Source organism: Panulirus ornatus, chromosome 33 (assembly GCF_036320965.1).
Source record: "Panulirus ornatus isolate Po-2019 chromosome 33, ASM3632096v1, whole genome shotgun sequence".
NCBI classification, from domain to species: Eukaryota; Metazoa; Arthropoda; class Malacostraca; order Decapoda; family Palinuridae; genus Panulirus; species Panulirus ornatus.
Genome location: NC_092256.1, coordinates 18,207,847 through 18,232,986, shown reverse-complemented (window position 1 = coordinate 18,232,986; position 25,140 = coordinate 18,207,847). Strand labels below are relative to the sequence as shown.

General features: G+C 42.8%; 3 protein-coding genes across 4 annotated transcripts; all 3 read right to left on the bottom strand.

Moving 5' to 3' along the window:
* Window positions 1–855: 855 nt before the first annotated feature.
* Window positions 856–8,003, bottom strand: LOC139759537 (uncharacterized). Its single transcript, XM_071681761.1, has 3 exons — window positions 7,698–8,003; window positions 4,103–6,272; window positions 856–1,044 (listed from the first exon to the last, which is right to left on the bottom strand). Exons 1-3 carry the CDS (start codon window positions 7,708–7,710, stop codon window positions 873–875), a joined length of 2,355 nt encoding a protein of 784 aa, XP_071537862.1. The 5' UTR covers window positions 7,711–8,003; the 3' UTR covers window positions 856–872.
* A 4,504-nt stretch (window positions 8,004–12,507) lies between these two features.
* Window positions 12,508–16,312, bottom strand: LOC139759536 (uncharacterized). Its single transcript, XM_071681759.1, has 4 exons — window positions 16,111–16,312; window positions 13,988–14,567; window positions 13,444–13,584; window positions 12,508–12,940 (listed from the first exon to the last, which is right to left on the bottom strand). Exons 1-3 carry the CDS (start codon window positions 16,118–16,120, stop codon window positions 13,455–13,457), a joined length of 720 nt encoding a protein of 239 aa, XP_071537860.1. The 5' UTR covers window positions 16,121–16,312; the 3' UTR covers window positions 12,508–12,940; window positions 13,444–13,454.
* A 2,576-nt stretch (window positions 16,313–18,888) lies between these two features.
* LOC139759535 (uncharacterized) lies at window positions 18,889–23,576 on the bottom strand. Of its 2 annotated transcripts, none has more exons than XM_071681758.1 (4): window positions 23,521–23,576; window positions 20,480–20,561; window positions 20,136–20,173; window positions 18,889–19,304 (listed from the first exon to the last, which is right to left on the bottom strand). In XM_071681758.1, exons 1-4 carry the CDS (start codon window positions 23,528–23,530, stop codon window positions 19,141–19,143), a joined length of 294 nt encoding a protein of 97 aa, XP_071537859.1. In that variant the 5' UTR covers window positions 23,531–23,576; the 3' UTR covers window positions 18,889–19,140. The 2 variants fall into 2 exon arrangements, with proteins under 2 accessions (XP_071537859.1, XP_071537858.1); XM_071681757.1 differs by lacking the exon at window positions 23,521–23,576 and adding an exon at window positions 20,726–20,795.
* Between the last annotated feature and the right edge of the window lie 1,564 nt (window positions 23,577–25,140).

Sequence of the window (25,140 nt, the reverse complement as noted above, 5' to 3'; positions counted from 1 at the left end):
GTTTACTCGAAATATGGCCAAAGCGGTCTCTCTGTTCATGATGTTTTTACTCAGCGAAACACAACAAGAGACGGTATTTTACACACGATTTAGACTTATCGCAAGTTGTGAGGTTGGCCACCTACCGCTGGAGGAGCGCTCGCGCATTTGTGGTGCCATGCAGACAGAAAGACACGTAGTGATTTCACAACGACTGAAAACGTATTTTCAAACCACCTTACTTGTATCTATAAGTTTTTAAGATCAAATTGATAACACAAGCTTTACTTATTGTTGCTGCTTCGTCATAATGCAAGGTTTATATTTTTTCTTTCTTTATATACGCTATTTTTCGTATAAATTTATAGATGTTCTTCAAAGGAATGTGATAAGTTGATAGTAGCCTTACTTAGTGTCATTTCTGTATGTTAATGTAATCTCTTTAATATAATCTCCTTCATTTCTCCAATATAGTTCATATGTGATTTTGTACTGTCTATTAACACAATCATTTTAAAGTTCAGTTTTATTTCAAGGTTCACTAGTTTTATTTGCCAAAATATATCACATAATGTAAAATTTTCTTGCACCCTATCTTAATATTAATGTTATTTTACCAACTGTACATTACTTTGTGATTAATGAAGTATCTATCTATCTAGCTATCTATCAGTCTGTCTAACTGGGTTCGAGTCCCAGCAACAAGAAGTCCAAAGCGGAACCCGCTCCCTCTCAACCATCATCTCATTTCCCCCACTTTATCTGCCTGAACTTATCTCTCTTCCCTTATGTGCTCCCTCTCTTCCATACCCATCCGTAATGAACCCTAGGCTACACCGGCCGTGAGGGGTCATCGCGCACGGTAAAACAGACCGACCTTGGTTAAGTCTTCCTCAATTTCGTTTGGAAGCGCAGCAGACGAAGACGCCAGCGTCAGTCAGGCACCAGTTGATGCACATCTCCTTGTCCTCGTGCTCGTCGCTGAACACCTGCACGATCGTCTTGGAGGTGACGTCCGCCTGAGCCCTGCTCTCTGACGAGCCGTGCAGGTTTACGTTTTGCCCGCTAGCGAAGAAAAGATAACATGTGTTTATAATGTGTGTGTGTGTGTGTGTGTGTGTGTGTGAATGCCAGCTCCATTTTGATCTTTCATTTCAAAATCAAAACGGATATAACATTGTGGTTTTACGGGGAAATGATATATATATATATATATATATATATATATATATATATATATATATATATATATATATATATATATATATATATATATATATATATATATATAGGGCAAATGAGAGTTGGGGTGAGAGACTATCAGTAAATTTTAGGGAGAATAAAAAGATGTTCTGGAAAGAGGTAAATAGGGTGCGTAAGACAAGGGAGCAAATGGGAACTTCAGTGAAGGGCGTAAATGGGGAGGTGATAACAAGTAGTGGTGATGTGAGAAGGAGATGGAATGAGTATTTTGAAGGTTTGTTGAATGTGTCTGATGACAGAGTGGCAGATATAGGGTGTTTTGGTCGAGGTGGTGTGCAAAGTGAGAGGGTTAGGGAAAATGATTTGGTAAACCGAGAAGAGGTAGTAAGAGCTTTGCGGAAGATGAAAGCCGGCAAGGCAGCAGGTTTGGATGGTATTGCAGTGGAATTTATTAAAAAAGGGGGTGACTGTATTGTTGACTGGTTGGTAAGGTTATTTAATGTATGTATGACTCATGGTGAGGTGCCTGAGGATTGGCGGAATGCGTGCATAGTGCCATTGTACAAAGGCAAAGGGGATAAGAGTGAGTGCTCAAATTACAGAGGTATAAGTTTGTTGAGTATTCCTGGTAAATTGTATGGGAGGGTATTGATTGAGAGGGTGAAGGCATGTACAGAGCATCAGATTGGGGAAGAGCAGTGCGGTTTCAGAAGTGGTAGAGGATGTGTGGATCAGGTGTTTGCTTTGAAGAATGTATGTGAGAAATACTTAGAAAAGCAAATGGATTTGTATGTAGCATTTATGGATCTGGAGAAGGCATATGATAGAGTTGATAGAGATGCTCTGTGGAAGGTATTAAGAATATATGGTGTGGGAGGCAAGTTGTTAGAAGCAGTGAAAAGTTTTTATCGAGGATGTAAGGCATGTGTACGTGTAGGAAGAGAGGAAAGTGATTGGTTCTCAGTGAATGTGGGTTTGCGGCAGGGGTGTGTGATGTCTCCGTGGTTGTTTAATTTGTTTATGGATGGGGTTGTTAGGGAGGTAAATGCAAGAGTCCTGGAAAGAGGGGCAAGTATGAAGTCTGTCGGGGATGAGAGAGCTTGGGAAGTGAGTCAGTTGTTGTTCGCTGATGATACAGCGCTGGTGGCTGATTCATGTGAGAAACTGCAGAAGCTGGTGACTGAGTTTGGTAAAGTGTGTGGAAGAAGAAAGTTAAGAGTAAATGTGAATAAGAGCAAGGTTATTAGGTACAGTAGGGTTGAGGGTCAAGTCAATTGGGAGGTGAGTTTGAATGGAGAAAAACTGGAGGAAGTGAAGTGTTTTAGATATCTGGGAGTGGATCTGTCAGCGGATGGAACCATGGAAGCGGAAGTGGATCATAGGGTGGGGGAGGGGGCGAAAATTTTGGGAGCCTTGAAAAATGTGTGGAAGTCGAGAACATTATCTCGGAAAGCAAAAATGGGTATGTTTGAAGGAATAGTGGTTCCAACAATGTTGTATGGTTGCGAGGCGTGGGCTATGGATAGAGTTGTGCGCAGGAGGATGGATGTGCTGGAAATGAGATGTTTGAGGACAATGTGTGGTGTGAGGTGGTTTGATCGAGTAAGTAACGTAAGGGTAAGAGAGATGTGTGGAAATAAAAAGAGCGTGGTTGAGAGAGCAGAAGAGGGTGTTTTGAAATGGTTTGGGCACATGGAGAGAATGAGTGAGGAAAGATTGACCAAGAGGATATATGTGTCGGAGGTGGAGGGAACGAGGAGAAGAGGGAGACCAAATTGGAGGTGGAAAGATGGAGTGAAAAAGATTTTGTGTGATCGGGGCCTGAACATGCAGGAGGGTGAAAGGAGGGCAAGGAATAGAGTGAATTGGAGCGATGTGGTATACAGGGTTTGACGTGCTGTCAATGGATTGAATCAAGGCATGTGAAGCGTCTGGGGTAAACCATGGAAAGCTGTGTAGGTATGTATATTTGCGTGTGTGGACGTGTGTATGTACATGTGTATGGGGGGGGGGGGGTTGGGCCATTTCTTTCGTCTGTTTCCTTGCGCTACCTCGCAAACGCGGGAGACAGCCACAAAGTATAAAAAAAAAAAAAAAAAAAAAAAAAATATATATATATATATATATATATATATATATACATATATATATATATATATATATATATATATATATATATATATATATATATATATATATATATATAGTGTGTGTGAATTCCTGCTCCATTTTGATCTTTCGTTTCAAAACCAAAAGAGATATAAAATTGTGGTTTTCCGGTTTTTTTTTCCCCTTAACTATTTTTTTTTTAATATATGATCTATGATCAGTACTTATTATTAATTACCAGTTAAGTAAAGAGAGTTATTACATGGGAGAAAGCTCAACCCATCGTCTGGGTTCCCCAAGACCATGTATGTGGCACTGCACCAGACAAACCCATGGACATCCATCCCCCTTGGAGATGGGGGGGGTTTATATCTGGAATTATGTCTCCCTAACAACCCCCCTGTGTTGCTGACACTGAAGTGTGCTCTACATAAGGAGAAGTGACAGCGTCAGGGATGTGCTGCCGAAGAAGCGGAGCACCACCGCTCCCAAGTCCCACCCGCTGCTACGCGCAGTCAACTGAAGGTAATCACAAACCATCTCATTAGATCAACACAGTACTGAATACCGTATTTTCGTATCTCTTTTGGCGCTGCTGAAATTACCAAAAAAGTTATATATATGGCTTTGAGATAGTGTTCAAACCCTCCATGAATGATCACAGACATAAACATAGAATTATGTTTTCTTTTTATGTATGTGACAGCCAGGGTAACAATATCCCATATCAAAGTGAGAAGAACACGAAATGAAAGTCTATGCCAGTTCTCGAGAGCTCGTACTGACGTGAAGGAGTCTGTAGATTCCTCACCTGCGTTGCTGGTCGGCGATCCTTGGTAGGACTGGTACCCAGAGTGAAGCTATCGGGGCGCTAATAGGCCTGGCCAGGTTGAGGTATGTTGGGTCCACTTCGTACGGCCACCGTAGCTGGACCTCATCTGGTCGGTAGTATGTCCCCACGGCGTCAGCGCGTAGTGGACTGATCTGATATTTTGAGTCATATCGGGAGACAGAGGTGGGGACGGAAGGCGTATGGCTATGCGTATGGCTACCTACAGACGATAAGACATTTTGGGAGTCGTCATCTGAGAGTCCCAGCCTAGGTTTTAGGGCGGGAGGCGTGAGAAGTGAAGACGTCATAGGCGTGCAGGGTTCCATTTCAGGTTTATTCCCGGATGGAGTGGGACCTAACACAGTAAAGGGCCTCATATCAAGTAAAGGTCGATAAGGAGTGGGACTTGGTACCTCCAAGGGCCCCATGGCAGATCTAGGTTGAGGAGGAGTGGAACCTGGCACTGTCAAGGGTCTCGGGTCTGGTATAGGTAGATAAGGAGTGGTACTTGGTACCGCCAAGGGCCCCTGATCAGGCTTGGGCATGGAAGTAGTGGGAGCTCGCACTGTCAAGGACCTCAGGTCAGTAGGACCTGACACTGTCAAAGGCCTCAGATCAGGTTGAGGTCGGGAAAGAGTTGGACCTAACACTGTCAAGGGGCTCATTTCAACTCTAGGCCGGGGAGGAGTGGGAAAGAGCACTGTCAAAGGACTCAGGTCAAGTCTAGGTCGGGAAGGAGTGGTATCTGGTATTGCCAAGGGGCTCAGGTCAACACTAGGCTGGGAAAGAGTGGGAACTAATACGATCAAGCGCCTCAGTTCATGTCTAGGCTGGGAAGAAGTAGGTGCTGACGCTGTCAAGGGCCCCAGGTCAGGTCCAAGCTGGGAATGAGTAGGACTTGACACTGTCAAGGGCTTCAGGACAGGTTTAGGCTTGTAAAGAGTAGGAGCTGAGGGTTTCAGGTCAGAGCTAGGCCGGGAAGAAGTGGGAACTAACACTGTCAAGGGCTTCAGGACAGGTTTAGGCTTGTAAAGAGTGGGAGCTGAGGGTCTCAGGTCAGAACTAAGCCGGAGAGAAGTGGGAACTAACACTGTCAAGGGCTTCAGGTTAGTTCCAGGCCCGTAAAGAGTGGGAACTGAGGGCCTCAGGTCAGGGCTAGGCCGGGAATGAGTGGGATCTGACACTGTCGAGGGTTTCAGGTCAGGTCTAGGCCTGTAAAGAGTGGGGACCGACACTATCAAGGGTCTCAGGTCCGGTTTAGGTAAGGAAGGAGTGGGACCCAATACTGTAAAGGGCCTTAGGTCAGGTCTAGGCCTGAAAGGAGTAGGACCTGGTATTGTCAAGGGCATTGTCAAGGGCCTCAGGTCAGAGCTAGGCTGGTAAGGAGTAGGACCTGACACTGTCAAGAGCCTAGGGTCAGGTCTAGGTGGGTAAGGAGTGGGATCTGACACCATCAAGTGTGGCTCCAGGTCAGGTATGGGCCTGATATATTGAGGTCGGTTGAGGATCAGGGAAGCCTTAAGGTCTCGCAAATTGTTGATGGATAGTGTAGGACCGAAGTCTGGAGACTCGTTAATGGTTAGGGCAGGATTGAGGTCTTCAGAGTTACTTATACGAAGACCATTACCGAGGTCTTGAGACTTAGTGATGGTTAGGGTAGGATTGAGTTTATGAGATTTGGTGATGAGGAGGTGAGGACTGAGGTGTGGGAACTGGGTGATGGTTAGGGTAGGGCTGACGTCTTGAGACTTGGTGATGGTGACACTTGAACTATGGTCTTTCGATTCGGTGAAGGATAGGCTAGAGCTGAGGGCCTGAGACTTACTGATGGAGAGGCTAGGAGTCGGGTTGTGAGATTTGGTGAGGGGTAGGCCAGGATTGAGGTGATGGCAGTCGGCGTAGGTTATGCCATGACTCGGAACTGGAGACTTGGGGAGGGTTGGGATTGGTCTAAGGTATTCACTTTGGGTGTGGGTGGGGCCGACCCTAATGGCTTGAGACAGGGTAGGAGCCGGGGAGGAGGTGGGCTCTTGAGATTCCGTTGTGGACGAGGACTCATGGTCTTTATCTGGGAGGGAGGTCGGAGTTGTCCACCAGTGTTCCCCAGACTGAGTCGCAGACACCGCCGCGAATACACCAGCCATCAATCCTGTACACAAGGACGGAACATGTAACACATTTTTGACACAAGCCTTTTCACGGAAATCAGTTTATTTAGAAAAGTCTTTCATAATGTCACAGTAAGGATATATATATATATATATATATATATATATATATATATATATATATATATATATATATATATATATATATATATATATATATATATTCCAACCCTCGGAGTCCCTTCTGTAGGGTTCCTACATCGTTTAGAAAACTGGTTCCATCCACTGGGCAAGACCTCGGGTCATAAAGTGTGATGTGTTTATGTCTCTTGGATAAATACAAGGCAATTGAAAAGTTAGTGTTCATTCTCTTATGTGTGGAAGTTGCATACTGGGCATGACGTATGCTGTTATAAGTTGAGAAGGTGTTTGTAATGCTCAGAACACAGATGAGTAAGTGTAACACGTATATATTTGGGGAGCATAGTTTCATGTGGGTCTACGTCTGCAGGAGTGGTGTTATAGTAGACTGGGTTTGGGAGGTTAGTTATTTAGCTGTCGGGTCATTTAAGTGTGTCATTGTTGTGTTTGTTGGGAAGTGGGGATCTGTGAGTGCTGGTTCTTGAAATGGGAGGCGTAAGACAGCGGATAGATTTGTATTTCTTCCTGGGGTTGGTTAAGAAATGGTTTAGGTATAGAGACTAGTGTTGTTGCAAGATAACTGACTACCAAATGTATTAAGGTGAGATCGTACACACACACACACACACACACACACACACACATATATATATATATATATATATATATATATATATATATATATATATATATATATATATATATATATATATAAGCTAATGATACTGAATATGACTTAAATTGTTATACAGCTTTAAAAAAAGAAGAATACCAATAACATTTCCTCTGTAATGCCCTTAAAGAATCCAGTTCTAACGGCTAATTAGTTGCTTTAGTTACTTAGAATTGAGGCTCATTAACTCTGGACGTCAAGTTATAAGCCACCAGTCAAAAGGGATCTTGAACACTTTCTTCAGGTGTTCAAGATTGGAAATTCATACTCTCACTTCATAGGTATTCCTTGAATGTGATGACATAGTCTGTGTGCGTCGCTCTTACATACATCCCGATTATTGAGAAATCCTGCTGTTCATTGAATCCGTTTCCAATTAAATGATTCTTAGAACAGTCTTTGTATATACGTTATCATGGTGATACATGACTGCTTTAATTCACTATTTCCATTATCTAATATGTAGACTATACACTGCTTAATAGCACTCTTTGGTATTTGACACTTGAGTCAACACAAAGTACCTCTAAGTCATGGCACTGCCGAGTTCGTACAGTGATCCTGGCTGTAGTCTATCACAGCCTCACCGAGCACCTCCTCCTGCTACGTTTAGCACTACAGCGCCCCAGCAGGTGGTAGGGGTTGGACCTACCTAACATCAACATGGCGGAGGGTTGGTTGTGGTCCTGTAGTCTGCCGGGCGGCGCCAAGATGGGGTCCTTCTTGAGGTTGGTGGTGCCACTGCTATGGGGTTTGGCACCGACTGTGACGGTGGTTGGTGCCGGTATGCACGGCTGAGCGAGACTGAAGACCACAAGGTCGCCATCACCTAACCTCAGCTGAATGCAGGCAAGCAAGCAGGCAACACCCGCCAGGCACACTCCACCCCTCACGTCCCTACTAGGAACTCCACCCCACTCCGCCACATCTCCCTCAGGAGGTAACTCCCGCGTCACACACAACCATGTAGTTCTCCGGGGCCCCGGGCGAGACCTGTTGGCCAGCAGGTTGTTATTCGCGCTTGAGATGTCATCCTAAACCCATGTTCGTTATATGCGTGGCCTTCAGAACGTTGTTGTTTTCCCAGTTTTCTGTTTCTCATTATTCCTCTTCTTGTGTCCATCTTTTTCCTTCGTTCACATCACTTCATACTGATGCGCGGTACGTCTTCTGTGACTATTGTTACCTCCAACTTACGTAGTTTTCAAAACGAGTGGATTACCGATAATGTTCGGTTAGGGAATTGATTGCTGCCTCAATGATAACAGTTAAGACCATATTTTACGCCTCGCATCTTTCAAACAATAGAATACCAGGCAACTGTAAGAATTTCCCTGTGTTTCTCGGAGTGTGGGAATACGAGTGACATCTTCCATACGTAATACTTCAGTTTATCGTGTCCAGATCTTCTGGGTCTCAGGCAGTCGCCTAGCCGTGACGTAAATAACCGACCGTCTTCAAACAAACTCCTCCAGGGGCTGCTGGACGGAAGCAACAGTTATGAATACCTCTCTTGACAGTCCACTTGAGGGAGAGGATTCAGCGGTGGTCGAAGATTTTGAAAGGGTTTCATGGAAGTGAATAAGAGTGGGAGGTACATAACAGATACAACACCTTTAGCCAAAATGCTCTACTGTAGATCAACATAATCATAAACTGCCATTTGTTGTCTAGGTTTCAGATGGCTGGAGACAAAGCCATGGATGCTTCTTGACTGTTGACTGGACATTTTCTTTCTCTAAGGTTTTTAAAGAGTATGGCGAGGAAGGGATTACTTGTAAAACAAAGGGAAAGGGCAATATTGTGCTAGGCTTCATTGTCTACCAAACAAGATAGATTGGTTGGTTATATGGGCTATAGATCCATCAACTGCCTGAGTGTGGCTGAGGCTGTCATCGTAAAGGTATAATCGCCAAACAAAATACTGAACACCTTTAAAGGTGTTCAAGATCACTCGCAGACTATACATACTTTTCAGTGTTTTCAATTGTCCTTGATTTACACAATTCCTATTCGTCAAGGCTGGTATTATTTGGCTACAAAGTTGATAGGCTAGGAAAACAAATGAGCACGTGAATCTAAGCGCGAAAGAAGAAAAAAAAATGAAAATACAAGGCAGGTCTAAGGGTGACCTGTCCACTTATCGGAGACCACGTTAAACCGTAGTGAGTTATATTTGTAAAGCAAAACTGTTGAGGGTGGTAAGGCGACAACACGGAGTACGCAGACTTACATTACACACACACACACACACACACACACACACACACATATATATATATATATATATATATATATATATATATATATATATATATATATATATATATATATATTCTTTCTTTCTTTTAAACTATTCGCCATTTCCCGCGTTAGCGAGGTAGCGTTAAGAACAGAGGACTGGGCCTTTTTTGGAATATCCTCACCTGGCCCCCTTCTCTGTTACTTCTTTTGGAAAATTAAAAAAAAAAATAATGAGAGGGGAGGATTTCTAGCCCCCCGCTCCCTCCCCTTTTAGTCGCCTTCTACGACACGCAGGGAATACATGGGAAGTATTCTTTCTCCCCTATTCCCAGGGATAATATATATATATATATATATATATATATATATATATTATCCCTGGGGATAGGGGATTAAGAATACTTCCCACGTATTCCCTGCGTGTCGTAGAAGGCGACTAAAAGGGGAGGGAGCGGGGGGCTGGAAATCCTCCCCTCTCGTTTTTTTTTTTTTTTTTTTTTTTTTTTTTTTTTTTTTCCAAAAGAAGGAACAGAGAATTGGGCCAGGTGAGGGTATTCCCTCAAAGGCCCAGTCCTCTGTTCTTAATGCTACCTCGCTAACGCGGGAAATGGCGAATAGTATAAAAGAAAAGAAAGAATATATATATATATATATATATATATATATATATATATATATATATATATATATATATATATATATATATATGAGAGAGAGAGAGAGAGTGGATGTATACACGAGGCCATTTTCTTCGCATGTTTCAAACTAGGTGTTACCGGACCACGCCTGCTTGAGGTTAAACGTAAGTGAAGTCACTTTTGGCGAAAGCTGCGTCACTGGGGGTACAGTCTCCCAAAGGAATTACCATTCCCCTGCGACTGGCAGTAGCGTAACATGTTGCAGCAGATGCCTTTAGAAAGAGTCCTGGCTAACACCAGGACTGTCATAGAATTTGGTCCTAGGATAATTATTAATGACACACACACACACGCACACACACACACACACACACACACACACACACACACACACACACGCACACACACACACACACGCACACACACACACACACACACACACACACACACACACACACACACACACACACACACACACACACACACACATATTTCATACCATCCGCCATTTTTCCGCATCAGCGAGGTAGCGCCAAGAACAGAGGATCAAGCCACTGAGGGAATATCCTCACTTGGCCCCCTTCTCTGTTCCCTCTCTCTCTCTCTCTCTCTCTATATATATATATATATATATATATATATATATATATATATATATATATATATATATATATATATATATATATATATATATATATATATTCAAGAAACTTATAGATTCAGAGCTGGAAGCGGGTGTATATGCATATTAATATTGTCAGTAAAAGTCGTGATAATTATCATTTGTTTTGATTCTTAGCTTCTTCGGTTGCAGACAGTCTAAACAATATTCTTTATGAAAGAAACAGTTCTTTTTTTTCATATATGCTCGCCATTTCCCGCGTGAGCAAGGTACCGGTATGAACAGATGACAGAGCCTTAGAGGGAAAGTTCCTCACTTGGCTCCTTGCTGTGTTCCTTGTCTTGGAAAGTAATACAGGAAGGAAGGGTTTCCAGCTACTCATTCCCGCCCCTCTTTCACGACACGCACAGAAAATGTGGACAGTATTCTTTCCCCTGTCCCCAGGGATAGGTAGCACTTCATATGAACAATGAGAGATCCCTTAAATCGGCAGATTTAAAGAGTAGGTTGGCACCTCGTTGCTACTTAAAGAGTGGTTCATGCACAGTTTCCTCAAGTCCATGCCCTCCTTAAATGTTAAAAGCAGCGCCCCCCCCCCACCCCCCCCTCCCTCCATGAATTCTTAAGAACAAAAAAAAAAGACGATCGAAAGACTATAAAAGATGCAATAGGTTTCCCGTAACAACGTATACAGAGAAAACAAAAATAAGTGATGGAACAAAGGAACGGCACTTATACAAATCCTTCAGTTCTGTGTTTATAGAATTCGCAAAAGCTCTATCCACTAGAGGTGACAAAATTTTAGAAGAGTTACGGAGAGCTGAAATACTTTAAAAGTCCAATTAGCCCAAACAGATTGACTGGCCCTGATATTCCAACCCTAAGAATTTAACATGTATTAGATGGTAAATGATATTTCCCATAACCACAATATTTGGTAATTCATTAACCGAATGTAAGGTACTGAAAGACTAGATATAACGAAATATCAACCGTATGGGGAAGAAAGGTGAGGATTATGTCTTGAATTGCTACCCACATAGGTGGCAATTCAAGATCTGCAACGCTTTGGTGAGAACTAGGATTCAAAAGTACGCCTAGGCTTCATGTGTCTTGATTTTCAAAAGACACTCGATAAATTCCGCACGAGACAATGCTGTTACATGGCATGGAAGACGAACTTATGTACAATGGACTAGATCACCAACATCAAACAAGATGTACCTTTGCTTTATAAAGTTCTCTAACTGACTGAACGTAAAAGTTTGTTATTGCTGGTGGGAGAGGAGTGTGGGGGGGGAGGTGGGGTAGTAGAGAGTAGCCAAGGGTTCTATTCCCTTTTCTGTTATCATAGCGTTGGTGGAGGATCTTGTAGATAACCCAGTCATTGACCAACAGGCCATCTGTTGTCTGTATTTCGTAAATACTCATGCGTAGTCAAGGACCTCTCTACACTTCCCTACAAACTCTGTATGTTAACACCCATCTCTCGTACCGCCTTCCCCCAACTCTTTCCACTATCCATCAATACAGTATTCCACTGGTCCTCGGAAACCTATATATTTTGTAAAAGGAACCCCATGTGTTCAAGGGCCGTATGCACAGTTAGGCCATGTATGGTATTAGGAATATCTTGAACCCCTGAAGAACGTGTTCAATGTTTTTTTTTGTTTTTGTTTTTGTTTTTACTGTTGGTGGTTTTAAGTTGAAGTTGACGATCTTAACGACCCTGGCTGTTCATAGGTCTAAAGCCCAAATAACCAGCCAGCCAAAGGGCGCTCTGTATCTGATGACTGTATTCCTTTCTCTCGGTAGAAACATATTTGTTTCCAGATCTCTTTCTTCCTCGTTACAGGAGGCCTAGATTAAGGAAAGAGAATTGAGCCTTTGGCAGTTATATCAGTCGAACAACATAATGAAGGTATTGTTCAAATAACGATGTAAAATGAAAGGATATAGACGTTCTGACAAATGTTTATTTCGTTATTGGACCAAAATCGTATCAAGGGAAACCCACAGTCATGTTGGATGTGCACTGACGAAGACCTGACGGAGAAAGCGATGAAAAGGATGCGACGCTCGGCAGACTGACGCAGGATCTAGTATTGAGTGTCTTCGGCTGGTGGCTGGGGATGGGTGTTTGGTCTCTTGGAGGCGCGTGGGTACCCTGGCTTCTGAGGGGGCGGGAGGTCTATCTTCTGGGGGTGGTGTGTTTGTGTGTGTGTGTGTGTGTTGGGGACGGGGGGAGGGTGTTTATTCTCCATGGTGCTGCTGGCGGAGTTGGAGCTGGTAGACGCAGCCGAAAGTAATACGCGTTTCCTGAGTCGGAACATCATTATCTTGAGGACGGTATCCAAATAGCCCAGCAGATATGTTGTGTTCAGGAGGGCACTGTCGGAAGAGAGCTGGGTTAGTCACATCTCAACCAGTTTACACTGGGACGTTGGTGATTAAATAATCTAAATCGTTTTAAAGTTTGGTGTTAAGATATTTTTTTGAGTCTGTTTAGCAAAGTGTGCTTTACTGATTCTATGTTCTTTTTGGTATAGAATAATGCGCTTGTATATTAGCTAAACTTCGTTATACATATACAAGTTTATTTCAAAGATTGTGTTGGATTTTTGTTTTTCATTTTTTCCCGCAAAGAGTGGAAATTTAGTGACGCTAGTTATACGTCTGGTCCATTTGCCTCCATCAGATTTTTATACACCCACCCCCTCACACACACACACACACACACACATCAGACATGTTTGGAATATCAAAGCATTTAAGGTAGTGTCTCCTCTCACTTCCACTTCCTTCTTGACCAGAAGCAAAGAGAGAGGCGGTGAATACTGCTCAGAGGTATGGCTTGCCAAGGAGCCAAGGCCCAACAGGGAATGAGGACTTACCTGGCTGGTAGCTACACGTAGGTGACGGATTGCGGGTCCATGGTATCGTCCTTGAACACCTGCACGTAGGTAGGTGTCTCTACATTGGCTTGGGCCGAGCTACGCGACTGACTGTCCAAGGCGATGTTCTGTCCTGGGTAACTGTAAAGGAACGGGCACTGTGTTTGTCGTGAGCCATAACCGAAGTGGTTGGACATTGCCTGAAGTCCAGGCACGCGTCTGGTCCACGCTGTATCGAATCCTCCTCCCGCATGAATGGAAAAAGATTTGGTACAGAGTTCGACCAGGCGCGTCACAAGACTTATCCTGCGCGAAGGGGCTTAATTCTAATTACCTCTCTGGGCCTAGTTGATGTAAATGTGGTATGAGAATTCACGGTAATCATCCTACGGTGTCATGGGAACTACTACTGTTCATGGCTAGTGATATTTCTCACACACACACACACACACACACACACACACACACACAGGGTACCAAGAAGAAGCGGTACGGTACAAGGGAAGGAGACCTGTAAAACACGGACGGGTGAGCAGGTACTCACTTTCCTCGGGGTTGAGGCTGGAAAGGGTAACCCATCATGGAACCGAACCCTTGTGGGACTTGCGTCGCCGTCGGGTAGCAGACACAGGTAGCTGGGATGGCGATCGGCTGATATTGCTGCGCGGGGAGCTGTGGAGAAGGTGGCACGGGAGGAGCATGTTGGTCTGGTAACTGTCTGGGCGCTGAACCACCTTGCGGTGGAGGAGGCGGCGGATTGGGACCATTTCTAGGCGAGAGTGGTGGTTGAGGAGGAGATGGAGATGGAGGAGAAGGAGGTGGAGGTGGAGGAGGTTGTCGGGGGTCATCATTAGGTGGAGAAGTAGGCTCCTGTTGCTGACCGTTGTTACGGCGTGGACGTCGTGGATAAGGCCGCCAAGTAGCATTCTCAGGTTGTGGAGGTGGGAGGTAAGAGTGAGGAGGCATCTGGAGCGCAATTGTCTGGGCAAGGGCCGGCAGATCTCCTTTACCAACCTGCGCCTTGCCTCCGAGGAGTCCCAAGCCAGGTCCAGCGGATTGTAAGAATACTTGACCCAGGACACCCCACGCCGCTGCCCAGGTCACCACACATACCGACAACAAACCTGCGGGGGAAACCATTTTGGAGATAGATGAAAAAAAAATGTAGCTGCTTCGCTTTGTGCCAAAAAGAAAGAAGGAAAAAAAAAAAAGGTTTGATGTTTGTTGTTATAGATCGTCCGCCAGTTGACGATAGTAGCGGTGAACAGTGTATCATCAAGTGATGTCTATATCGGTCTGGGGGTTGATTAGTCGATGAGGGGGCGTCTCATGGGGGAAGGACGCTCACTGAAGGATGCTCCAGGAAAAGGGAAGTGTCTTTGAGGGACTCGCAGAGTAGCATCCTGGGTATATGGGAGCATGTACTTGTGTAGTGAGTTGCGTCTTAGGATCTTTTGATCCGTCAGGGTCAGGCAGCACACACACACACACACACACACACACACACACACACACACCATGCTAACCACTTCAATCTCCTAACACCAGAGATCCCTCGTCCCCAAGCTGCAGTTCGATACAACACCCCATTAGCCACATCAGAGATCATACAAAAGGCTACTAGACCAGACCCTCATCCCAAGCAATGTAAAACATCAACAGCAAACGGTAAATTGTCACCCCACAGTCTGTGTAAACACTGTCCAACACCGTCTGTCTCTGCTTATATCCCCTTCGTCTTTATTGCTGGCGTTTTCTCCGTATACTTTCAGCCTTTGGCTACAGTCAGTTCGAGAAACCAGTCACTAATTTCGTTATTCATTACTGCCTTAGAACCCTTTTAGTGGACCTACATACTTTCCAAGGCCCCCATAAGTTCGAATTTGTCGTCCCGGCAGTTGATTCGCAATCAACCAGCTGTTCATCCTCTCCAATGGGTTGGTCGCTAAAATGGGTCCCTAGATGAAGCTAGGGTGTAAAAAAAAAAAAATAAAAAAGTCGTTTTGTTTTTATCGATAAACAATCTTACGTCGTGGGTCGGCACCTTCAGAGTGAGCAGCGTGAACCCAGCATGAGTCACAGACTTCCCCAAGACCTGCCGAGCCACAGACAGATCTCTCCGAACTCCACATTCCTAGTATTGATACAGACGGTGAAGACTCACGATCCCTTGTCGAAGTCGGACTTCACATATGGCCTTAGGTCTTTTGGTGATTCTGTACGAGGGATATCCTCCTCCTTAGCTTACAATCTCGTCAACTCAAGACCCCCAGAGCACATCACACAAGACACCAGAAACATAAGACAGTTGATCTTCAAGACCACAGTAAGACTAGAGTAGATCCGCTGAACACAATGCCTCACCATCATCGTCTTAGCATACAGTCGCTATCGTATGATAATCACTTTACCGTCAGCAGATTTCTGCTTGTTACGTCTTCTCCCTGGGTATATAAGACCCATTCCTGTTCCACCTTTCCGTCAATTTCGTCTCTGACATCATGATCAGAAATGACGAGATCGTCAGAGTGTATTGTTGCTTGATCCGTGTTCTGACCAAATGTTGAGTCGTACATTTCACAGACGGGGAGTAATGCTTGCTTGTGACTCAGATCACACCCCATACCCATGATAAACGATGCCATTGAAACTCAACTGCTGACTTACGTCTCTTCATGGTGAGGTCGTTGAGCGTGTGCTGGACAAGGTGATCGCTGCCTCTGCACTGCCACCTGTGCTCAGGGTGACTATCGCTCTTCTCTGGATCCGCTTCCCTAACACGGCCAAAAATTTGTCAACAAAGCTTTCGTCATTCGGGGTTTGATCCCCTCCTCTACCTCCGGTGGTGTCTATGCTCCCTCCTTCAAGACAAGGAAGGGACTGCGTCACGGTCTCGAAGGAGGGTGCCTCCAGTGGTGGTGTTTAAGAATTGTGGTCAACAACAAAAAAAAAAAGGAATAATCGATTATGAAAAAGAGGAGGAACCATAACAAAATTTGGTCTGTGTTGCATACATATGTCCATGGTTCTTCATGATACACACTCACACACACACACACACATATATATATATATAATATATATATATATATATATATATATATATATATATATATATATATATATATATATATATATATATATATATTCCTATGAGTCCACGGGGAAAATGAAACACGATAAGTTTCCCAAGTGCGCTTTCGTGTAATAATCACATCATCAGGGGGAGACACAAGAGTGAAATATAAATCAGGTGATACATATCGTCTCTTCGATGTATATCAACTGACTTCTATTTCTCTCTTGTGTCTTCCCTAATGATGTGATTATCACACGAAAGTGCACTTGGGAACTTATCGTGTTTCATTTTCCCCGTAGACTTATAGGAATATCTTGATCACGCGCAAAATTGTGATCCTTTCCAATATATATATATATATATATATATATATATATATATATATATATATATATATATATATATATATATATATATATATATATATCCCTAGGGATAAGGGAGAAAGAGTACTTCCCATGTATTCCCTGCGTGTCACAGAAGGCGACTAAAAGGGGAAGGGGTGGGGGGCTGGAAATCCTCCTCTTCCGTTTTTAATTTTTCCAAAAAAAGGAACAGAGAAGGGGGCCAAGTGAGGATATTTCCTTTGAGGCTCAGTCCTCTGTTTTTAACGCCACCTCGCTAACGCGGGAAATGGCGAATATGTATAGGAAAAAAAAAAAAAAAAAAAAAAAATATATATATATATATATATATATATATATATATATATATATATAATATATATATATATATATATATATATATATATATATATATATATATATAAAAATATATATGTATATATATATGTGTGTGTGTGTGTGTGTGCGTGTGTGTGTGTGTGTGTGTTCTGTGACTGATGTCTATGGACGGTCACGATTCAACATGAAAACGACTAGAGCGCAACATTTCTCCTAGACTAAACATTTCCTCATTACCTCCTACATCAACACAGAAGGAGGGTTGATTCACTGGGCATCGTTAGAAGCTGTTTCATAATCCACGACAAATATTTTCATTCTGTGTCGTGTTTTCGTTGTGGTCTGAGAGGCCGTCCGCTTAGGGCCAGCATTAGAGAAACGTATGGTAGATGGCCATTGGTCTTCCCCACAAAACATTTGGGTCATATTACTGTGTGGGTGGACGCAACTCGCGCCAGGGGCCACGTCCGACTGAAATTCAGCCTCTCGTGCAATGTCCTGAAGAAAACCATTGTCTTTTTTCTTCCTTTCTTCACCCTCCATGCCAGTGGGTAGGAAGTTAGAAGTGCCCTGAGTGTGAAAACTTGTCTTCCTTCCTATACCTGACCCCGATCTTCCTCGTAACTACCTCTCTCTGTCTTCATCTCCTCAGCCCCTCAAACACCTTCCTCTGCATTTGAGCATCTTTCCACACCTGGATATATCTGGTCCTCTTCATCCTATACTCGTGTTAGTGTCCAGTCATCTCTGCTTCCCCTCCTCCTCCTCCTCCTCCTCCTCCTCCTCCCTTGATCATGATCTGATCCTTAAGTCATGTATTCGCTCTCTTATCCTCACCACAAGATAGCAAAGCTCACTTTATGTAGACTGGCTTTAGTATGTGTTGTGATGAGCAAGATATCGTGGTTTCTCATTTAGATTAAGATGGTGTTCAGCACATGCAGGTAAGCCATGTGTACACGTGCATATGTGGCCAGGTTGGAGGCAGGAGAGGGGAACCCGTGTCGGGGTCTGCATTTGGTGCAGAAGTTCTCCCACTCTTGCCACCTGGAGTTCCTCCTGAGCTCCGTTGCTTCGTGATACTCCTCGGTCTAGCTTTTCCATTTCGGTGAACTTTGTCGTCATTTTTGGTGACATATGACTGAAATTCAGTACGGATCTATTGCCTTTCGATTTTTTTTCTTTTTTCTTTTTTTTTTTGCATGGCAAGGACCTATGCTAAGTACAGTGAAGGCGTCTGTGGTCAGAGAATTATCCTCAACACCTGAGAGGCATTCAAGAATCTAAGAATTGAACGGGATTGAATTCGCTTTTCCTTTGTTTCTCCAGATAAGGATTTTGATCTCCATCAGGCATAAGTGACATGGCATTTCGTAGTGATGTTTTAATTTGAAGCTTTTACAGTCAGTGGTTACTTCCAAAATGAAGGGTCAATATGAATATATTTCCTTTAATCTTAAAGGTGATCATTTTTCTAACAGTATCATCAAGTACAATATAATCACCTTGGATACAGCACGACTCGTGGTTCACTGTATTGTGCTCAATGGACATGAAGCCTTTGGACCAGTGTTAGACAACGCTACAATACATGCTCAGTGAAAAGTAACTGAAAGTGGAAGCGCTAAAGTTTATAAATGTGATAAACATCGTTGTAGAGGAGATATATAAAACGCTATAGCATACCAGAGGGGTATTTATTTATTTAAACACTCTTGAATCATACAAATGAAACACAGAAATGCTTTTCGAAACAGGTTCGTGAGCTGAGAGAGATAGATAGATAGAGATAGAGAGAAGGGAGATGTTGATCACACATTTGTTAAAATTCGTTGATTCCAACGATCGAGAAGGAGAAGGAGGAGAAGGAGGAGGTAGAGTGAGACGGTGTGGTGTTCCCACACCTCACCTCCACCATGCCAGCAACACCCTCGACTAAACCTTATTACCAGGTTTACAGACCTTCAACTCGGGTAGGCATGCATCGGGGCAGCAAACCTCATTCATTCGACACTCGATGTCTTCTATGCACGATCTCGGACCCCTGTAGGTTCGGTCTTCCAAGCATAGCCTTTGGAGCGGTGGACACTCTAGCTGGACTGGGGGAGGACAAGATAAAGACGTGAGGATCTAAGGATGGGAGTTTTCATCCACAGTATTTTTACATATAGGGTGGAAAAGAGTGGGGTTTTTTCCAGCAAGGGGAAATTTTTTTTCATACTGTGTACGTGTTAGAAAAAATACGTGTTTTGATTGAAGACCTACAATACTTTGTGTGTATAGTGTGTGTGTGTATATATATATATATATATATATATATATATATATATATATATATATATATATATATATATATATATATATATATATATTTTTTTTTTTTTTTTTTTTTCATACTATTCGCCATTTCCCGCGATAGCGAGGTAGCGTTAAGAACAGAGGACTGGGCCTTTGAGGGAATACCCTCACCTGGCCCCCTTCTCTGTTCCTTCTTTTGAAAAAAAAAAAAAAAAAAAAAAAAAAAAAAGAGAGGGGAGGATTTCCAGCCCCCCGCTCCCTTCCCTTTTAGTCGCCTTCTACGACACGCAGGGAATACGTGGGAAGTATTCTTTCTCCCCTATCCCCAGGGATAATATATATATATATATATATATATATATATATATATATATATATATATATATATATATATATATATATATATATATATATATATATATATATATATATATATATTAGCCTACTTATCATTCATATATGTTTGCGATCGTATGTATACGTGTACTTAACCTCAGTAATTCATTTCCTTAATTACATATGTAATCACCTGTTCTTGAAAGCTAATCAGTGAGTCTTGTACTTATTGTAATTGTCCCTGTAATTGTAATTGTAATTGTCCTTGTGTTTGTAGATGTAGTCGTTGTACTTACTAGGGCGTTCAACCTCCACCGCTGCATCTCGCCTGTACCTGACCACCACGACGAAGAAACCAAAATATAAGTTAGTTTTTCACATCATCTTTCCCATCCCTCCCCCCCCTCCCCCCGCCCGCCTCACTCTATTTTTTTTCCATATATCATTGCATTGATGTGTGTCATGACCAACTGGTAATCCACTCTTTGGACACTACGGGGGTGAAGGGGGGGAAATTCTGTACATTCTTTTCAGAAGGTGGAGGTTTTGGGGGTAGGGTCACATTCCTCGTTATGTATGAGCCTCACTCCACCCTCCCCCTAGAGAGACACTCGCTGACTGACCCCCTACATTGGCCTACCTGCTGGCTTCAGGGGCGCCATTGACTTGCAGGGTGGCAACGCTCAGCAAGGCCACCACGGCAACCACGGCAACCACTGCAACTGGAAGAGAAGGAAGGCGCGCGATGGTCATCCACGCAAAAGCTGACAAGACCAAGTGTTCCAGAAAGACTCTCTCTCTCTCTCTCTCTCTCTCTCTCTCTCTCTCTCTCTCTCTCTCTCTCTCTCTCTCTCTCTCTCTCTCTCTCTGACAGACACTGACTTACAGCGCCTCATGGCGACGGGAGCTCGACAGCCTCTCTGACGTCTGGCTGCCTCTCCGCCCAACCTCATAAACTCACACACACACACACACACACACACACACACACACACACACACACACACACACACACACACACACACACACACACACACACTGCAGTATAATTGCATAAACTCTGTAATGTTATGATTCAGCTGTGGAAACACAGAACCTTGGTATAAATACGCCAAAGACAACACCAACCTGCTGGATCAAACCGAGATGTTGTAATGCACACGAGGTCCTGAGTTTTTCCACTTGTCAACATCATTTTTTTTTTGGGGGGGACGTATGCATATGTATATGTATGAACATCCCACGACCAGTTTCTATCAAAGTCCTGGTGGTATTCACGACCTTTAAAGGTTCCTGATGCTCAAGACCGTCACTACCAAGGGAGGGGATTGAAGCCCCCTTTGGTGAGTGAAGTAGCTTCAACAACGCTGTACTCTAAGTCATCCAGCTTTTGCCAAAGGTGACATGTTTCGCTAGCTGTGTAACCTGTATGTATATATATATATATATATATATATATATATATATATATATATATATATATATATATATATATTCATACTATTCGCCATTTCCCGCGATAGTGGGCGAATAGCTTTAAGAGTAGATGTGAACAGCCCTGAAAGGACGTGAAACATCCCTGATTTTGATCCTATTTTGCTGAACTCTTGACCTGCTGACACCGATCTTTCCATCACGCACATCACGTTTTCTTTCACTCGTGATGCATGACCCCACGTCACCCTCTTCCTTCTTGTGGTTGTTCCAGGTTCCAGATGGCTGAAGGAAAGGTTATGAATGTCTCCCTTGGTTATAGGCTGGAGGAACGGGTTGTAGGAGCTGGGGGTGAGATCTAGAAGGGGGATTTTGAAGAGGATGGGTTGTAGGTATCACAAGTAAAATGGCAGGTGTTTACATGGGGTTTGGGAGGGAAGGGGGTTACCATTAGGGGGTGTGGTGATGAAGGAACGTGTGCAAATAAGAAAACTGGAAAATGGTTTGAAACCATCAAGCTCAGCAGAGCTGCTGTTTATTTGTTGGTAGGTGGACGAACATTGCACTCCAGGATAATGAAACATCAAAATATTTCTCCTACTGTGGGAGGAAGGAGTGCCATGATCGAGTGGAAGCAACAAGTGAAGAATGTTCTTCTTCCTCCTCCTCCCTTTAAAAGGAATACGAAAAAACATGATACCAGCTGACGCATCATTTCTGTGTATGGTCAGGGTCATCCATTTCTAGTCTTATGGAAAACTGACCTGCTTCATGACCATTTAGCAATCAGTAGCCACAGAACGCAACAACATACAACCCCGGCTTTTATTTCTATCGCAGTTATTCACTAGAGTGTTTATTGAGGTCCTGAAATCGTTTTCTCTAATGCCGAATGTCGACCCTGGAGAATCCCATCTTCTCCCAACAAGGCACCCACAGTTACTCTTCCCTCTCGTTTTCCATTACCATAGAGCATTCAAGTATATGATGGGCAGTTAACAGATGATTAGATTCTGTCATGCAGACGTCTGGGTAGCCTATGTAGTGGAGCCACGGGCAGAAGTGATGTGTCTGATCGTGTGGCTCATGCCTGTGATGCAACGCAGATACAGGATGACAAAATTCATATATCAGCAGAAAATGGAACAGTTCCTTGATAGGTATATTGGTAGTAACAATTTTATAAAGCGATATGATAATTACGGTGTAAAGATGTATCATTTCTTATTCAGAGAAGAAACTTAGGTTTTAGAAGATGAGTATGAATCAATCACAACCTCACCATTTAGCATCACGAGAGAGAGAGAGAGAGTGAATATTCATGGCCTGAATTATGTCACTTGTAAAGTTCAAAAGACTAAAAGTGTTAATGTCCATTCATCCAGAAATTAAAGATAAAAAAGTATAAAAGACCCCTGACCCGTTAGGATAGGTGAAAAAGAAGTAGGTTCTTGTCTAAGGAAAGATAAGTCCTCTAGTGTGTAATTTGCCCTAAGGGCTGGGATGGCTAAAGAAATTCTCCTTTAGTTACCCGTTGCAACATAAAGAAAATGGGTTTGCAAAATATGGATACAAAGAAAATAGGTCAGATTCGCCTTTAGCATAAGCTTTTATATCCAGAACAGTTGGTCTTTGCGGGGAAATCGTGCTTGCATTATCCTTATACAAGAACAGAGTGTGGTTAGCAAGATATTCTGCATGTAGAAAATAAAACCTGTAGTTCACGTCAGTTGGGGCTGTAGTGGTTACTTTCAGTGGCATCAAACACATCATCACACATGCTATAGGAAACAAGTCGTACATATAACTAATGTAAATCACAATTAAACTTATTGAAGATGGTGGAATAAATCACAATTTTCATTCAAAGTCCAAAGATATTCTTCTATTTCTATAAGAAAAGATACTTACCATCTTACAGAATGATTGCGTGAAGATATGCGTCACTGATTTAATACAAGGGTTGGAAAATAATGTTGAATAACACAGGTAAGCAGTCCTATGTATATTAACTTTACGGTTTGATGGTCTGCGTTGCAGTTCATTTATCTGACGGGTCTGCGTTCAAAACCTGGCGCGGGGTAGCTCAACTTGAAAAACAATCCACCTGTTTTCATCATTTTCTCCTTTTAGAATTTAGTTTATGCTTAATCTCTCTCTCTCTCTCTCTCTCTCTCTCTCTCTCTCTCTCTCTCTCTCTCTCTCTCTCTCTCTCTCTCTCTCTCTCTCTCGCATCGATTTACTCACGGAGCTTCATGTTGGTCTGGGGTCGACTGACACTAGAATGTGTGACACCTTTGACCTTGTAAATGTTTTATACTCCCTTCCCGACTGACCTTGGCCATGAATGGCGCCACATTGCTTCCACGACAGCCAAACTGTTCAGTGAAAAATGAAGATTGCCAATATATATATATATATATATATATATATATATATATATATATATATATATATATATATATATATATATATATATATACGCTGCTCTGATGCAGAATGTTTAGATTTAGCTTTATTTATTGTTTCGGTGATGAAACAAATTGACAGAATTCGGTACGATTGATAATTACGACGGTCCGACCCTTCAACACGACGGTACGACCTTCAGCACGACGGTACGACCCATAAGCGCGACGGTACGACCCTTCAGCACGACTTTACGACCCTTAAACACGACGGTACGACCCTTAAACACGACGTTACGACTCATAAGCACGGTAGTACGACCTATAAGCACGACGGTACGACCCATAAGCACGAGAGTACGACCCTTAAGAACGACGGTACGACTCATAACACGACGTTGCGACCTGTAAGTATGACGCTATGATGGCCTGATCTTTGCATGTGATCTATACTAACACATACTCAAGGGTCGTACCACTATATATACCAGGGTACCTTCGTGCTCAACGATTGTCGTGATCAAAAGATTATATTTTTTTATCCTTTTTTAGAGAATTCAAAAGTTTTTTTGATAATATTTAACCATCATTCTCCCATAAAACAGTGTGATGGATTTCGTCGTATTTGATTTCCGTCGTATTTGATAGCCAGCGCCCACTAAAGGCTATGAATCTATGCTATACATAAGACACATAGAAAATACGTGGAACACGTGGTAAATACGTGGAACACGTGGTAAATACGTGGAACACGCAGTAAATAACACCAAACACCGTATCTGCTGCGTACGTGTCCAGCCTCACACATATTCCCGGATTGCTATGTCCTTCAGTCGTTGGAATCTACATCGCCCATCTACTTATTACCATAGAGGTACCTTATCTTTCCCGGCTCGAATTACCCTGCTAGTCATTAAGGGAAAATGAAGTTGTCACCACATTAATCTATGGAGTCGGCAGTCTCCAAATAGGCAATTTAAATCGAAAGGCTATCTTGAGCTGTCAACTCGCAAGCAACCATTTTCTTTCACATGTACACGCTGACCTTGGCGCACGTCAGCCTCCAGCTCTCCTGCATAAACATGGTCCACATGGCCATCATAATATTCACTAACTCTTTCAATATAATTGTAAAAGTTAGAGGAAAAAATTAACTATGTAAGAATTGTTGACTGAAATTAATTCAGGGATTTATGTATGAGTCAGTAAACTGGGATCGTCGACTCTCCTTATTACCTTTTGGGCCTTGATAGTTGGTTGATAACTAATTGATAACTAATGTTTATAATTTTAATTAAAGTTACATATCAGTCTACATATGGAGAGGATAAAGTAGATACAATTCGAAAATTCTATACGACCACAATGTCTTGTGTACGGACACTTGTGATATTCTGAGATTGAAATATTCAATGACAAATTTAATGTTGAAAAGTTATCATAAGATGTATATAACAAA

Bases quoted from the DNA above. Each gene is read 5' to 3' on its own strand.
- LOC139759537 (XM_071681761.1), bottom strand. The intron at 1,045-4,102 runs GTGAGGAATCTA...TTTCTTCGCTAG, and splicing joins ATCGCCGACCAGCAACGCAG to CGGGCAAAACGTAAACCTGC.
- LOC139759536 (XM_071681759.1), bottom strand. The intron at 13,585-13,987 runs GTGAGTACCTGC...GTTCCTTTACAG, and splicing joins CAGCCTCAACCCCGAGGAAA to TTACCCAGGACAGAACATCG.
- LOC139759535 (XM_071681757.1), bottom strand. From the start codon at position 20,792: ATGAGGTTGGGCGGAGAGGCAGCCAGACGTCAGAGAGGCTGTCGAGCT. The intron at 20,562-20,725 runs GTAAGTCAGTGT...CTTCTCTTCCAG, and splicing joins TCCCGTCGCCATGAGGCGCT to TTGCAGTGGTTGCCGTGGTT. The intron at 20,174-20,479 runs GTAGGCCAATGT...CGTGGTGGTCAG, and splicing joins GGCGCCCCTGAAGCCAGCAG to GTACAGGCGAGATGCAGCGG.